Source organism: Taurulus bubalis, assembly GCF_910589615.1.
Source record: "Taurulus bubalis genome assembly, chromosome: 17".
NCBI classification, from domain to species: domain Eukaryota; kingdom Metazoa; phylum Chordata; class Actinopteri; order Perciformes; family Cottidae; genus Taurulus; species Taurulus bubalis.
In genome coordinates this window covers 3,095,277-3,112,882 of record NC_136605.1, presented here as the reverse complement: position 1 = coordinate 3,112,882, position 17,606 = coordinate 3,095,277, and the positions used below count along the sequence as shown (strand labels likewise).

General features: G+C 47.9%; 1 protein-coding gene across 1 annotated transcript; it reads left to right on the top strand.

Annotated features, from left to right (window-relative positions):
* Positions 1-662: 662 nt before the first annotated feature.
* Positions 663-3,040, top strand: hoxb4a (homeobox B4a; the record flags this gene model as incomplete). Its single annotated transcript, XM_079233326.1, has 2 exons — positions 663-1,110; positions 2,657-3,040. 2 exons carry the CDS (start codon positions 663-665, stop codon positions 2,938-2,940), a joined length of 732 nt encoding a protein of 243 aa, XP_079089452.1. The 3' UTR covers positions 2,941-3,040.
* Positions 3,041-17,606: the final 14,566 nt, after the last annotated feature.

The window sequence follows — 17,606 nt, the reverse complement described above, 5'->3', positions numbered from 1 at the left end:
AACACTGGCAAGCACGTCTCTCTACACACACACACACACACACACACACACACACACACACACACACACACACACACACACACACACACACACACACACACACACACACATGTAAATGTATACATGGAGGGTGGTGCAGGCGCCACTTTAAATCCCCCCGAGCACTTTCTTTCCGCTGCTTTTTTTTCTTCTTTTTTTCTTCTTTTAGAAGTCAAAGCCAGGCGCGTAAAAAAAAAAAAAGTGTGTGTGTGTTTACTGTACTCTTGTTGCTCGCGTGTGTCCTCGGTGCGATTATGAATCCCAGCGTTATGAATTTGTTATTGTTGTGAGTCTGTGCCCGACATGTGGTGGAGGGGTCTGCAGAAGGAGGAGAGAGAGAGCACGGGGGTGTTCGGGAGGCTCTGATTGCCCACAAACGGAGGCCATATGATGATGCGCGTGCGGGGGCCGTGTATACGCTTAATCCCATTTCCTTATCCGGGGTTCATCCCGGAGGCGCGCCATTGGCCGGCCGCCGTCACGTGGCTTCTTAACTTTGTTCACTTGACAGAAAAGTAGGAGGGTTCAACGGAACAGGAATAACCGAAGAGTAAAGGGATGAGATATAAATTGTAGTTATATATTTTCCGAGTAGGTGCAATTCCACAAAAAGACTGACATTAATGGCCATGAGCTCCTATTTGATCAACTCCAACTATGTGGACCCGAAGTTCCCGCCGTGCGAGGAGTACTCACAGAGCGACTATCTGCCCAGCCACTCGCCGGACTACTACGGCTCCCAGCGGCAGCAGGAGGCGGCCGCGTTCCCGCCGGACTCCCTCTACCACCCGCAGCAGCAGCGCAGCGCGCCGCCGTACACGCCGTGCCAGCGCGCGGGGCAGCCCGCCTCGGTGGTGATGTCCCCGCGGGGCCACGTCCTCCCGGCGGCCGCCGCGCTGCTGCAGACGGACCCCGCGCCGGAGCTCAACCGCCGCTGCGACTCGGTGACGCCCAGCCCGCCTCCGCCCGCGACCTGCGGCCAAACGGCCCGCAGCCGGGGCGCCGAGTCCCCTACGAGCGCCAAGGACCCCGTCGTGTACCCGTGGATGAAGAAAGTCCATGTCAACATCGGTAAGTGCTGCACGCAAACTTCTTCCTCCCTCTCTCTCTCCCTCTCCCTCTCTCTCGCTGCGCCTTTGTGCTGCCGTGCAGCCAGCGAGGTGTCCGCTTCTGGATCCGCGGCTCCCCTCCCTGTTCGCCGCTACAGCAGAAGAGTAGCTCTTGGGTCAAGATTTACGACCGTCTGTTTGCAGGGCCAATATAATTACACCCTCCATAAATTTTTATTACACCTCTCCGCCGAGGTGCCTTTTGAAGTCCGATCTCCGGCTCGTCGGCTCTAATTCCTCGCCTTATGACAACTCGGAGCGAGCCCATAAGTTAGCTTTTATGCTTTGGTAATTTGATTTTAAGTGGCCGGGTTGTATAAACGGTGTACTTTACTCGGTCGAGCCTTCCTTCCCCACTCGTTGTTCCAGGGGAGGCAAAGTTTTATAGGCAGCTGAAATATTCATGTTTATGGAGCCGGCCGTAAAACGCTAATGTAAAAGCGAATAGCTGCAGTCTATTACGGCTCCTCTCCGGAACCTTCTGAGAGGCTCCGCGCGCGCGGAGGACCGGAGAGAGGAAGCAATACCACTTTAGTGAAGTCACCGTAAAGCGGCGCCTCCACCGGGCGGCTCACTCGGTAAGAACAACATTTAGTCTCTTCCTCCCGTCGCGCACTTCTAGCTGTCATCACCTGCAGCGTGTTGGGTCGCTGCTCGGTAGGTTCGGGTGTTTGTTGAATCATCACACACACACACACACGCACACGCGCACGCGCACATGCACACACACACACACACACACACACACACACACACACACACACACACACACACACACACACACACCTTTATTCCCAATCAGTTTATACAAAGCAGACACAGCTGCCATCGTTGCGGTCATCCGTGGCACCGCTGCATCAAACCGCCGCATTTGCATTTTCCGGCACGTGCGCAAACGTGTCAGAGCCTCACGGATTTGTTGTTGTTGTTGTTGTTGTTGTTGTTGTTGTGTTTGGGTCGAGCCTCGTCGATAATGCGGCCCGGTCTCACACCGTTTGGACCCCGTCGTCCGGCTGGGTGTGCTGAGAGCACCCAGGGGTGACACCTGACAACGCGGCGCGCTACAGCACACAAAAGCGCGACACAAAACGAGTTCCGCTGGAACAGATGCGCGTGCGAGCACTAAATCAGTGGTGGGATGAAAGGGGGTCTGCGAGGTTACAGCCATTTTGTCCTCCATCAGGAGGGCCGCGGCTTTATTTCTCCTCGCGTGCTCGTAACGTTGTGACGTGTTTATTCCTCCGCGGGGCTCGTGCGCGTTACCGCCCGACATCTGCGCCGCGTCCTCTTTAACGAGCGCACAGTTATGCACTCTTTAATGCTCCATATCCTGTGTTGTTTATCATGTAATAAATCATCATTATAAATAATTCCTTGTACTGTGGAAATTGTTGTTATTATTATGAGCATAGGATATATTGGAGATTCATTGTGATTATTGTGGTCATTTTTATTGTGTTTTTCTTCAGTGCTTCCGGTTGTTAATATTCCCCCTTGTTGTCCCACAGTGAGCGCGAACTACACAGGCGGGGAGATGAAGCGCTCGCGGACTGCCTACACGCGCCAGCAGGTCCTGGAGCTCGAGAAGGAGTTCCACTACAACCGGTACCTGACGCGCAGGCGCAGAGTGGAGATCGCGCACACGCTGTGCCTGTCGGAGCGGCAGATCAAGATCTGGTTCCAGAACCGCAGGATGAAGTGGAAGAAGGACCACAAGCTGCCCAACACCAAGGTCCGCTCCGGGACCAACAACAACAACACAAACTCCCAGGCCCTCAGCGGCTCGCTATAGCCCGGCTCGCGCTCGTGCCTCATGGCGGTCTTGCGCTCCTGGCGCCCAAAGTGACCGCCGATGCGACAGCCGCGCTCGTGGCCGCGGGAGCCCGCACTTTGGACCGGGATTACGGCTGTGCTCTGAGGGGAAGGGGGGGTCATGTCACTGCCGCCTGCTCGGCCCTGATATGTGCTGATGTTACACTATAACATGACGTCATGAGGGAGGGGGAGACTCCCATAAAGCAGAGAAATGAACAAAAATAGGCGAAGAAGGAGAACGACGCGGCCGCTCCTTAGCTTTCCCCTCCTCGGTCCCTCTCTGTCTCCCCCTGCTTTTATATGTCTGTCTTTTATACTCTCTCTCTCCCTCTCTCTCTCCCTCTCTCTCCCCCTCTCTCTCCCTGTGACGGAGCATAAGACGGTATAGGCTGAGGATAATGTGCCCGCGTGCGTCTATTTTTTCTGTTTTTACTTGGTGAAGATGGATCCTCGTTTTCATCTTTAATCATGCCAAACTCGGGCCCCATTTGTCATGTTTACTCTGCAGGTACAAAGCAAAGGGGTGAACCGCGCTCTGCCCATTACCCCCCCTCCCTCAACCACGACCCCCATACATGCACGCGCGCACGAGACATAAATGGAACTCACGTTTCGTCAGGAGAAGTATTCTTACACACACACACACACACACACACACACACACACACACACACACACGCGCGCGCGCGCGCACGCACACACCCTCCTGTCCGTCCTTATATCACTCCGCCATCACACATAACCTCCGGTGTTACCCGGTCAGTCTTCTGCCTCGCCGTCATCGCTCTGTTGCTATTTTTTCTTTCGTTTGACGACACAATGTAGGTTTTTTTTAATGGAAGTTTTAATTAATTATAGCTATTTAATTTGTTTAAATCAGTGTTGATTGTAAAGCGGTACTCCGCGCTGTTTGTTTTCCGTTGTTGTTGTTTGTGAGAAAGACAAGGAGCGTTGTGTGGCGCGCTGCTTGTTGATGTCGTGATGTTGTGTTCAGGAGCAGATGACAGGGTGAAGGTGTTACGGAACGTTTTGAAGCTGCCTAAACAAAGGACACTATATCCAAACCAAATGCTGGTACGAGTAGCGCGAGAACACATTATAAACGCAGCACTATGATACAATGTACTACCTATTACCTCAGTTCTATATAAATATATATATTTTTATTTCTTTGGTCCTCTTATTTCCTCTCTCGCTCGTTCAATGAAGTGACAGCTTTTCGATCTTTTTATATTTTTGAAATTGTGTGACGAGTTATTATGATAATTATTATTATTACCTGCAATACAATAAAAAGCGCTATTAATTTCTTGTATGTGGAAGATTTTTTTTTTTAAAGAGGGAAAAAAGAAAGAAAGAAAATTAATTTAATTATAAGCGATTGTTCCAGTCATGGACATTGAGAAAAACAAGCAGCCTTTTTTATTGCATGTCTGAATGGTGTTATTTCTTTCCCTTTTTTTCTATTTCTATTTCTTCCTCTTTGTCTTTTCTCCGCACATTAAATGCGCGCGCACTTCCTCTCCCCTCCTCGCTTCTCCCTTCTCCCTCTCTCTGTTCTGTCAGCTTGTTTTTACACATTTTATTCTGCAAGTGTTGTTGTTTTTCCCTTCTTTAATTGATGTTATTTTATTTACATTCCAAAGATCCCGTTCCGATGGTTATTGATGCTGATAACTATAACGATGATGGTATTGTTGAACATGTGTGAGCTGCTCCGCTCTCTGCTTATGCCTCCTCGGTGTCTACCTTCCTATTATTTGTAAATAGTTCATAGAAATTTAAATAAATGGCTAAAAAGGTTAATTCTCCAACCTTCTCTCTCTCTTTTTTTCCCCTTCCGCTCAGAATTCTGGTTTACTCATATTCTTCTAAAATTCCCAGCATATAATATTGTTAAAGTCAAGAGGTTTTATTTTTCTACGATTTCTCATGTAATATTTTATTTTTGTTTGCTTCCATAGAAAGTCTGAAAGGAAAGAGCAAAAAAAAAAACAACCAGAAAGTAGAAAAACACATCCTCTTTCTTATATATATATATATATATATATATATATATATATATATATATATATATATATATATATATATATGCATTACCGTGCACACACAATAAATAATTCCATTCCATTCCACTGTTGGTTTTGCACACAGACACAGGACCTGTCTGCAGGAATCAGCCGCCTGCGATGATTAATCTTTGGCGGCCATGAGTGATCTCGGTACATTACGTCCTGTAATCTCGTTTTAAATCACAAACCGTCCCTCCGTTTCACTCCCGTTCTCCCGTTAATTTAACGGCTGCTCAGACGCGCTTGCACCGGCCCGACACAGAGAATGAGCCCCTCCTCCTCCTCCTCTTCCTCTTCCTCCTCCTCCTCAGCTCCTTCCTCCCACTGAAAAAAAAGAAAAGCATTAAATAGTCTCTCGCTTCGTGCTCCTTTAATGCTTTAATGAGTGTAATCCCCCCTCCCCCACTTCCCTATCGGTGTTTTCTAGACCGGTGCTGTGCGCGCATGTGTGTTTTATTTTTTATTTTTTTTCTATATATTACAAAAAGGGAGCGAGCCGGCGCCATAGCTCAAACCCTGACAACCAAATAGATAATCAACAAGACGAATGGCTTCTTTTGTAAGGCGCGGCTCCCGTATTAATTTTCATTTTCTTTTCTTAGAGCAGGTATCGAAAAATATAGAGCAAGAGGGGAGGGAGGAAGGGGGGGATGAGAAAATAGCATTCCTCTCGATGAACTTTAAACACAAAAAAAGCCTGCCCCCCAAATTGGTCCGCGCGCGCTGCTCGGCCCGGAGAAGATTCCTATTACTTGCCGGCTGATTTCTCCCTGGGCCTCTTGCCACCGAGACTCCCTCGGCCCATTTGTCTGTTTTCTTCCTGTTTACGAGACGCAGCCCTCCTTTAGCCCATGGAACGCGCAAGATGTGCTCGAGCGCGCACACGCACACTGCGCCAAAAATGGTAAACACACAAAAAAAGGCTTAGACTTGGATTAACCTAAATATCTTCACTGTTTCATTACTGCTAAAGTACATTTTAATGTTTCATTTGCTGCTTTCAAGTAACAAAGGCTCGTTCTCTCTCTCTCTCTCTCTCTGTATATATATATATATATATATATATATATATATATATATATATATATATATATATATATATATATATATATATATATATATATATATATATATAAATCATATATATCATATTTGTGTCCTGTAATTTTCACCATACACCAATTGTGCCATAAAGGATCATTCGGGCTAAAGCTCCCAACCAACACACACACACACACACACACACACACACACACACACACACACACACACACACACACACACACACACACACACACACACACAATAACCCCTAAAGCCCCTCAGCGCAGTCCGAGTCGGTATAAATGAATTTGCGTGCCGGGTGACACGCGCACAATACAGATCCTCATTCTTTATTCTTCCTCTGGATCCTTTATCAGCCGCGGCCTTCTGCCGCCTGTGTGAATGAGCGGCTGTGTGCTTCTCGTGAGGATGCCCACCTCCCTCCCCCCGGTAAGTTCACCGCCATTATTTGCCGGACAGCACAGAAGGGACGGCACCTCAAGAAAAATGCGAGAATTATACAAGGCGGGGAAAAATAAATCATTAATCACTTGTTCTTCTTTAAACACTTCTTCTACTTCTCCTTCTTCTCCTCCTCTATTGTCATCCGGCACACACAAGACCCTTCTGCCCGGAGAGAGAGAGAGAGAGAGAGAGAGAGAGAGAGAGAGACAAAAAAAGAAGACGTCTTGAAGACACTTGAAGAACCCCCTCCTCCCTCCCTCTCAAACACACAGTCACACACACACACACACACACACACACACACACACACACACACACACACACACACACACACACATACACACACACACACACACACACACCTCCCCTTCCCACCCATCACCAAGCTATTTTTTTTTCACACCCCACAAGTATCCTACCCATAAGAAGGAAAAAAAGTTTTTTTCTCTTCCTCTTTGGTAAGAAGAAAATCTCTCCAAAGAAACTCCCAACGCGCAGTCCGAGAGCCTCGCGGCGCAAGAGGAGATGGGCCGGGGGTCCAGGAGAGGGGCGGCATCCAAGGTAAGAGGCCCGAACCTCAGTCCGTGTCTCCTGTCTGTTGCCCTCCTGGCTGTCTGTTGCTCTCCCTGCTCTTCTTTGGAGCTGATGTCTCTGTTGGCGTTTTTATGGTTTTATTGCCCCCCTGCGCATTTGGCGAGGTCAGGAGAAGAAGCCTTTATGGCCGCGGGGGGCTTTGGTTCTTAGCGTGGAGTTGCATGTTTGTGTTGGAAGGTGTGTGTGTGTGTGTGTGTGTGTGTGTGTGTGTGTGTGTGTGTGTGTGTGTGTGTGTGTGTGTGTGTGTGTGCGTGCAGCTACAAATGACAGCCTTGTGTTTTCTCCCTGAGTTTGTGCAACTGTGTTTTTTTTGTCACCTCTGCGTCTGTTTGTCACATCTGTTGCTGTGCGTCTTTTACGCACACGGGACTGGGCCGATTCTTTTTTCTGAAACTGTATTTGACTTCACAATGTTTTCTGCACAACACACTCCACGCGGGTCGCCTGTGCAGGCCCGAGCTAATGTTTGATATATGATATGATGCAATACCTGGTTCTCACCGGAGCTTATTAAGCATTTTATCTTGTGTTTCTGCTCATAGTGTTGCTATGGCCTGTAGCTTCTAATGAGATGTACTGTTGCATACTGTGTGTGTGTGTGTGTGTGTGTGTGTGTGTGTGTGTGTGTGTGTGTGTGTGTGTGTGTGTGTGTGTGTGTGTGTGTGTGTGTGTGAGAGCCAGGTGCAAACAGGCTATATGAATAATACGGCGCTCGACATGCAGAGAGGGATGCAGGGGGTGAGGGAGAGGGGGAGGAAGAAAAATTAAGAGAACATGGTTGGGGGGGCTGGTTAATGGATACTCTCTCGGTTCTGCTCCAAAACAATTTACCTCGAAAACAAACGATCTGCGAGGCTTTTCTCCCCGCAAACGAACAAGAGAACGATCGCCGGTCGCGCGCCCCCGCGCAGCAGCGGGCCTCCGGGAGGCGCGCTCACTCCTGTGTGACCCCTTCAGGAATCAATCGCGCACGGGATTACATATTTTTTAAAAAAAGGGCAGTTTTGGTGGAGAGAACGCCGGCCTCTCGTGGGGGGGGGGGGGGGGGGGGGGCAATGCGAGGAGAAGTGAAAGAAACTAATGAGGGAAATATATAGGCGGCGGGAATCGAAGGGAAGGAAGAGAATGAGAGAGGAGTAAAATGAAAAAAGAAGAAAAAGAAGAAAAAAAATCGATGGTCATGCGGAGGCAGCGGCCGCAGAGGGTTCAACCAGGGGACACATTCTCCTGACCGATGAGGGCCACTGGCTCTGAAGCCAGGGGCTGACCCGTGGCTACTTACACACACACACACACACACACACACACACACACACACACACACACACACACACACACACACACACACACACACTCATACCCCCACCACTCCAGGTCCCCCTTGACCTCCTCCCTCGGACATTCCCAGACCTCCGGGGCCCCCGGGCCACTTAGTCATAACAGGGCCCGAGTTCAGGGCACTGTAACCCGGGGGCCCGGCGGCTGTACCTCCGCTCCCACACGCCAGACAGACAAGTGAGCCTGGGGGTCAGCGGCGGGCCACTGCTGCGTCTGCTGAGGGGGTCGTGTTGACGAGAACACAACAACATGGAGGCTTTGGTTTGATCCACATCACAGAGATAGTTTCACACGTTGCATTGTCCGTTTTGGTCGATCTGTCTCTGGAAAGCAACAGTTTTCCAATGAGTCGTCCTGGTCGAGGCTCGAGCTCCTCGTGGAGCGGGTGTGGGACGTCCTCACTGTAGATCTGTGTGAGAGGACGTGCAGCCTGATGCGGGACAGTGTTTGGACAGACCGGGCCCTCAGTGTAAACAGAGCCGGCCTCCTGATTGCCTTGCTGAAAAGCTGCTGAGCTGTTCTTTCTGTTCCTTTCTTGAACTACCAGGCTGTGTTTACAAGCTGCTATTCAGAGCAGGACTTCACACTGCGTTGGTTTGGAGCCGTTTCAAGACCCCACGAGCTGATCCATGTAGCCAATCATTAGAGGGACGCAGAGAGAACGCTGATGCTCGGACTGTAGAATTGATTGGGAGGAATTCAGTGAGCTGCAGCCACCATTTACCGGGCTGCTGGTCATTTACCAGCCTGGTAATATGACCTGCAGCTTGAGGGGGGATGCGCGCACGTCTGTGTGTGTGTGTGTGTGTGTGTGTGTGTGTGTGTGTGTGTGTGTGTGTGTGTGTGTGTGTGTGTGTGTGTGTGTGTGTGTGTGTGTGTGTGTGTGCTGATTAATCAAGGGCGCAGGGGCATGCAGGGAGATGCTGTTCAGTTTGGTTCCACCGAGCCTTCACTCCCATGAAATGTGTTCAGTAGAGTCTGTTTCACATGAAGTTGTTCAGAGATCTCTCCTTGGTCTGGTGGTCCATGTTTTCCTTCAGTCAGCATCCAACAGCAGCAGACTGACTCGTGGAGGATTCCACATCATACCGGATGTTGTTGGGATGAGATGTGACTCTTTGTTCTCGTGTCTGTTCTCTATGTTATGAAGCTGAAGTTGTCTTCAGAGCTCATGAGACCGTGTGTGTTGCTGAAGCAGCTTCTTTATCCCCCACATGTATATTTATTTTCACATCTTTGTTCATTAGCATTAGTGTGTGAGCCACACTCTCAGCTGGGTCTTTTTGTATTATTATTATTTGTTTGACCTTTTGAAGTACATGGACATTAGAGATGCTCCAAAAGCTGCAGAGGAGACGAGAGGTCAGAGGTCACCTTGAGGATTGTTACACATATGTTGTGTAAAAATGCTCCAGGACCCACAATCGTTTCAATACCCTAGTTTTTTACATTCATATGGTTGCATGTTTTATTATTATTATTATTATGATGATGTTTGAATACAAATGTATATATGTTTTGCATAATATTTGTAATAATTACCTCAAGACTTAAAGTCTTAAATCAAAAAGAACAATCAGAGGAACGTTCTTGAAAAGTAAGGTTTTAAAATCAGTCAATATCTGAATCAAATAATCGATGAAGAAGCATTTGGTGCCAAAGGGTCGACGCCATTCACATCATTCTTCATTCCCAAACCGACTGCACCCTGACAAGCTTGCTTTAATAAGTATTTTGTTTTATTTTGGTATTTTCTACCCTTGAATGTATTTATTTCCTTTTCAATGCCTCTTAACATGTTGTAATAGAAGAGAAGATGTCCTGGACGGACTAAATCTCATCTCAGGTTCATTAAAAAACGTTAAATTTAAAGAGCTGCTGCGTAAAAAGCCCGCTGAGATTGTTTAGTGCAGATATGACGACGATGTGTGTGTGTGTGTGTGTGTGTGTGTGTGTGTGTGTGTGTGTGTGTGTGTGTGTGTGTGTGTGTGTCTGTGTGTGTGTGTCTGTGTGTGTGTGTGTGTTTGATTTGAAGTCTTATCCCTCTGTCTGTTGATACCTGTAGTTTTCGCCCTGATGCTTCTTCTCCATCTCAAAAAGAAAAGTGCAGATGCGCGTGCACATCTCGGCGGGGATTAGCATTAAATCCCCGCGAGGCCGCGCGCGCTCTGAGAAGCTTCCAGGGGTTCAGATCAGATGACGTTTCAGTGGCAGCTTTGCACCGGAAGCTACGGGGTTTTCTGGGGTTTCAAAACACCGGTTACCAAATGTCTCCATGCCTCTCTCTCTCTCTCTCTCTCTCTCTCTCTCTCTCTCTCTCTCTCTCTCTCTCTCCCCCTCTCTCTCTCTCACCTGTGGAGTCTCGCGCTGGTTAACTAATTGCTCGACAAATCGCCCGCGCGTTTTGTCTCCCTCTCGTTGAATTTATTATTCCGGAGCGCGCGAGGAGAAGGGAGGTCACGGTGCTGGCGCGCGGGCTGCGGGAGGAGGTCGTCACGAGAGATATATGGCTGCCAGGCTTTTACTATACTGTGTGTGTGTGTGTGTGTGTGTGTGTGTGTGTGTGTGTGTGTGTGTGTGTGTGTGTGTGTGTGTGTGAGAGAGAGAGAGAGAGGGAGCGCACGTGAGAGCCATTTCAAAGTAGACACGTATTAAGTATTAAAAGGAGAGAGCCAAACAATGGGTGCCAAGTTGCAACACGCGCGCACGCGCAGGCCTGCGCCGTGTTCTGGCCTCGGCCGCTGCAATGCTGTGTCCATGTGTTCTGGAGTGTTATGGGATGTGTAGGGTGTTATTTATGATTATTACTCACGAGAATCATCACAAATAGCACATAACCATGAATGTCTCTCTCGTGTTGACCTCCTTGTGTCATCATCTGGTTTTGTTTGTTTATATATTATTTTACGTGAAAACCTGGCAACCCGGAGGAAATTGAACGCTCTGTTAAAAGACCTTCCGCCGATTAACGCACACGGTATTATTGATGGATAAGTAACACACACACACACACACACACACACACACACACACACACACACACACACACACACCTTTAATATTTAGTCCCCTTGTCCCCATAGCAGTTTGGACGGCGCCGAGGTCCCGGTGACGCCGCGTGCACGCGCACTGAGAGACAAGTGTGATGAGTCTCTGTGTGTTCCAGCAGCGCTCATATCCGGTATGCGCGTGATAAATAGACTTCTGCGGCCCGCATGACTAATGGTGCAGCATTAAGGTATTGATACTCAAGTATTAGACAACACATGCGAGCTTTTACTATATCATCACGACACAGACGCGCTGACTGCTCCTATATATATATATATATATATATATATATATATATATATATATATATATATATATATATATATATATATATATATATATATATATATATATATATATATATATATATATATATATAGCAAGCCTGAAACCTGGCAAATCACACCCCATGTTATTGTGTGACGTGTCAGAAAGTAGAGCGATTAGAAAAGCTCTGCTCGAGACCAAACCACCCATTGACCCTGACTTTGCTTTATTTCCTTTATTGTTATTTATTTCGATAATAGTAAGCCTTCAATCGATTAAACCCTTCACATAAAGGGAGGGGATGCACACACATATACAGCAATATTATACTTATCAGTTATGTCGTGTGAGGGCCGTGTGCAGCGTTAATGAGCTCTCAGGTTTATAGCAGCGGGAATAAAACCAACAACGTGCACAGGTCGAGTGTTGTGCGGGTCTTCATGTACCACAGTGTCATTGATCTATGCGGCTCTCTCACACTTTATGAAATTACACTGTCACGTGCGCATATTACAAGTCACAAGTTACTAAAAGTAGAGACGGGTTATGAATGATTCCAATATCACTTATGGAGCCTGTTCTTAATAATAACAATTATAACGGGAAACAGTAAGGAGCGCGTTCACACGTCTGTTACTATGCTATTGGTTTTTGATTAGTTATATTTTGACATTGTTGTATTCACATGTCTATGAGATGAAACCCCTCCGGCTTGTGAGGCCGGAGGGGTTTCATCTCATTCTTTCAACTTCTCCGGTGCCATCCCATAATATTACGGGGAGGGAAGACCTCGTGTCTCGCGCAGAGAGAATATATTGCCAAAAAAACAAAACATAAAAAAAAGCAGGCAGTGCGCGTGCTGCCGGTTCAGACAGATTTAACGAGCCGCGGTGAAAGAAGAGATGTCCGGGCTTACATCACCCTCTTTCTCCCTCCTCTCTCCGGCCAGCGAGCCTTCATAATAATAATAATAATAATAATAATATTGATAATAATAATAATAATAATAATAAAAATAATAATTATAATAACATAGTCTCCAATATAAAAGCGCTTCATCACGTCGCGGACACTTTGATTCTCGGGCCTTTCTCCGTCCGGACAAAGGGACGTCTTCAGTGTCTCTTTTATTCAGAGCCAGTTAATCATTCACGAGCAGGAAGAATCTACCTGTCTCCATCCATCAGGGGCCAGAAGACCCCCAGGATCCCAAAGACCCTCCACCTCCAATTACGGGCTTCTTGGTGGGATTCCGTCCCACTAATAAGTCTTCAAAAATAACTGTTTTAATAACACGCGAGACCTGCAGACGGGGGAGGACGGTTTAAAAAAATACCCTCTGAATGCTTTGCAAATATATGACTTATTAGTATATTAATAATATTATCATTATGTTTTGTTCTTTACATAAATATAAATAGCAGTGCATCATGTCTTAAAGCCCTCTTTGTGTTCTCCATCACGACATGAAGGATCTGAAGCTGCCGCGTTACGGCACTACAGTTGAAAGGATCTCCTTCTGTTTGACTCTACGACGCACGCGCGCGCGCACACACACACACACACACATACACACACACATTCAAGCGCGCGCACCACTCCCAGCCATCATAACTCGGATGTTTATGCTCTCGGCATGGTTTTGGTGTAACAGCCCCGCGTTGACGTAGCGGCTGCGGGCCGCGCGGCCCCGCGCCGCCGCCGCTTATCTTCCGCTGCGGGTTCCCGCTGTGATTGCTGTAATTTATGGCCGTCGTTACTGACGCCATCATCACCGCCGCAAATGTTTGATTTCAATCTTGTTGTGGGTTAAGAAAAAAAAAATAAAAAAGGGCTCCCAGTATAACTTAAAAGGATTTTTACCCTCACACGAAAATACATAAATAAATGAAAAGGAGCGATAAATAAATCAACTGTTTCACTGACACAAAGTGATGTTAATTCTTCTGTATAATTATTTGTCACGTTGGTTATGCTTTTAGATGTTTGGCTCCGAGCTCACCGGATAATTGCATTTTGCACAGTTTTTTTTTTTTACTGTCTTATTTTTGGTCCGTTCTTCTCCCATATTAACACAACATGTGTGTGTGTAGTTTTTATGTTTTTAGCTTATAGTCTCGAGACCCGTTGTTTGACCTTGAAGTGTTTCTTGCTCGCCGCTCAGCAGCAGGTTCGCCTCCCGGCGTGGACACTTTATTTTTTTTATTTCTGTTAAAGACTCTGGAGCTCTATTGTTCTGCTTGGAGGCGGCTGCAGCTCTGGAACCGGGACGCCAACAAACAAAAAGACGCTTTCTATTGTTGCTGCCCCTGGCTCGGCCTCGCGCCGGGCGGGGGTCTCTCTCTCTCCATCTTCTCTCTCTCTCTCTCTCTCTCTCTCTCTCTGATACTCGGTTCCGCGCGCTCTACCTGTCTGTTACTCTCCTTCTGAATAATATATATTATGCCCTTAGATGTCAAGTCTCAAGTTAGTTTAGTATCCAGATCTATTTTTTTAATTTCCTTTAATTTAATAGCAGAGTCAGAGATTGTGGATCACACATTTCCAGCCGCCTCGCGCTCAAATATCGATGCGGGACGTGAATTTGTAATTATTAACACTTTTAGTCTGTTAAATATTAAGCTGAAGCCAAAGAGGAGAAATAAACCTGCTGTGATGCACAGTTGTGATTTATATAGATATAAAAGCCATAATAATGCTCACATGATGTGTGTAAGCAGACATGAGGAACTCCCTCCTCGTTCTGCCGACTAACGGAGACCCGGCAGCGAGCTGACAGTGAGCAATAACCGGGGAACAGTCTCTGTGGCGGGCGGTCATTTCTTTAAAGAAACGAACAGAGTCGGTGACAATCATCTTTAATCGGGCCTCTGTGCGCGCGTCTGTCACGCGGCTCCCCTCACACTCCATACGGGACTCCCGCTGAAGAAGACGACGTGGAGGTGAAGAAAGCTCACCGTAGTGCTGTTTTTTCTTCTTCTTTTTTTTAAAATGTTTTAAGTCATAGAGCGCGTGCACAGGATGCGCGCACGAACAGAAAGCCCCCCCTTATCACCCCACCGTTAAACCCCCCCCCCCCCCCCCCCCCCCGACCCACACGTCACGTGACCCCTTCAATAATTAATGCAGAGGGTTGCAGAATAGATATGTATTCGCCGGGAATATAACGGGGAGGCCATTGTGTGCGTGTGTGTCGCGCGTGCGCGCGTGTGTGTGTGTCTGACGTCGAATATCCAACTGTCCTCTCAAAAAAAAAAAATACAAGCCCCCCCTATAGCAGCGGAGAGAGGGGGGAGAGAGAGAGAGAGAGAGGGAGAGAGAGGGAGAGGGGGAGAAGAGGAGACACCGAGAAACGCCGACAGAGAGAGAGAGAGAGGAAGAGAAAAGAGAGAAGGAGGCTGCAATAAAACAAAATTTGGACGGGTGTGCGTCTTGCGGGTCGCTGTGGACGCCGTGAGTATTGCGGAGGGAAAGTGGACCGCATGGGGGGAGACCACACTTCTTCTTCTTCTGCTGCTGCTTCTTCTTCCTCATCTTCCGCCGCTGCGCCGCCTTTACCAGTGAATCATAGGCTATTTTAACACCGTGGTAAATATGCCCCCTGCACACACACACACACACACACACACACACACACACACACACACACACACACACACACACACTCACAGAATAGCCACCTTCCGCCGTGTTTTCTCATCGTGCATGTTGCTGTCGTGTTGTTTACACATCTCGCCCCCCCACCCATCATCATCAGCCATTGTTTATAGGTTCGGAGCGGTGCAGCAAGGCAGCCTGCAGACCGGGGGAGAGAGAGGGAGAGAGAGAAGGAGAGAGAGAGAGTGAGAGCGATGTTAGCCGGTGGCTGTTTATATTTCAAGAAGCACTCGGATTATTCTTCTCCATCTTTCTCCCATCACCTCCTGTCTGCCTCTTCATCTCTCTCTATCTGCCCCGACTCTCCGTCCATCCCTCTCCCTCCCTCTCTCTCTCTCTCCCTCTCTTCCTCTCTCTCTCCCTCCCTCGTTCTCCCAGCCACGCTACTTCTCGTGATTTATCGTGAGGCAGGGTGTCAGCGTGCGGCCAGGGCTGCCATTGTGTGTTTGTGAGGGAGTGCTGTTGTTTACGGGGCCGCCCGCGATGAATCACGCGCTTTCCTCCGCTGTGGGGAAAAGAAAAGGGAAAAAATATGAAATATGACGGTCGATGGACCGATGATGGACCGGAACGAGGAAGAAGAAGAAGAGGAAGAGATCTCAGGGCTCGTCTATACCTCACACACACTCTTCTCTCCATCTTGGTTATTACTCCAGTTGTGTGTTCTTTCCCTCTCTCTCCTGGCTCAGCTGCTGGAGCTCCGGGTCGTGAATTACTGCGGCGACCAATTAACGGGAGATTTGTTTAAACGCGGCGGCGCGCCGGGCACGCGCCTCTGGCCGCCGCCAAATCTCATTAAACATAAAAAAAGAAGGGGAAAGAAATATAAAGCACAAGGGGACCTGTCGGCCGGGGAAACCTCATCCATCTCAACAAGAGGCTCAGCCAGGGGGGAAGTCTAGCTCCAGCGGACGCGGGTTCGAGTCCCGGGCTTCTCAAGCGCGAAGTATAGCCTCAAGGCCTTTAAAGTGGTAAACAATCATTAAAACTCTCTCTCTCTCTCTCTGAGGGAGAATACACTTGGCTTTGGGCTTCATGTCGACTTAGTTTGGGCTTCAACACCATGACCATCCGCATAGTGTGTACATTATTGTGCTGCTTATTGTATTTAGAGGCGTCTTCATGGTGTACATTCTACACTCTGAGTTCATTTTTCTTTTTTAGAAGTTCTACCTACATGCATATGTGTTTTTTTTCCCCTTCAGCGTGTTTTCTTTGGATGCTGCTGGAATGGAGCTGAGCGCCATTATTCATGTCAGCACTCAGTGTGTCTGGCTTTGCTCAGACCCGTCCGCGTGGATCTGACCTGCTTCTCTCTAACGGAGCAGGTAAAACAAGATGCACAGGACTTGTTGTTGTTTTTAGTGTTGGGTCCATGTTTATATTCACATGCATCTCACATCCCACTCTGCTGACTTCTCTCTTCCTGTGGAAATAATACCGAGACATTGCAAGTGCATTGTGGTCCCACAATGTTTTCCCTCCTTCTTTTCTTAGCCCTACCCATTGCTGGTTGTGTGTGTGTTCGTGTGTGTGTGTGTGTGTGTGTGTGTGTGTGTGTGTGTGTGTGTGTGTGTGTGTGTGTGTGTGTGTGTGTGTGTGTGTGTGTGTGTGTGTGTGTGTGTGTGTTCCATCGGCTAACCTCATAAGTCACTACAGTAGTGGAAGGAGCTCGTGGGCTTTTCTTATGCTTTGGGTGTGAATATGCAAAGTGCAAAGTTCAATAAGTGCAGTGGGCAGAATGAGAACAAATGATACGTAATTTTATTACACACACACACACACACACACACACACACACACACACACACACACACACACACACACACACACACAAAATTAGCTTGCAAGACTATATTATTGGCATTGTGATGTGTGTGTTGATTATAATAATTCATGCGTATTGTTAGTGGTGCATCCCCCTGGGTGGACCCCTCCCCTCTGTGTGTGCGCGTGAACATGGCTACGAGGGTAAACCTTAGTGTAACCAAATTACAGCTGCTCCGCGTCTTCCCCATCCCATAATAACGGCAGCAAACTGTGTGTTCCTTCCTGGCCGCCGCAGTGTCACAAACAATACCCCGCCTCGTTTCTGTGGACGCGGAGGAGGGGGGCGGGGGGGGGGGGGGGGGGCATATGTATTTAAATATCTCGG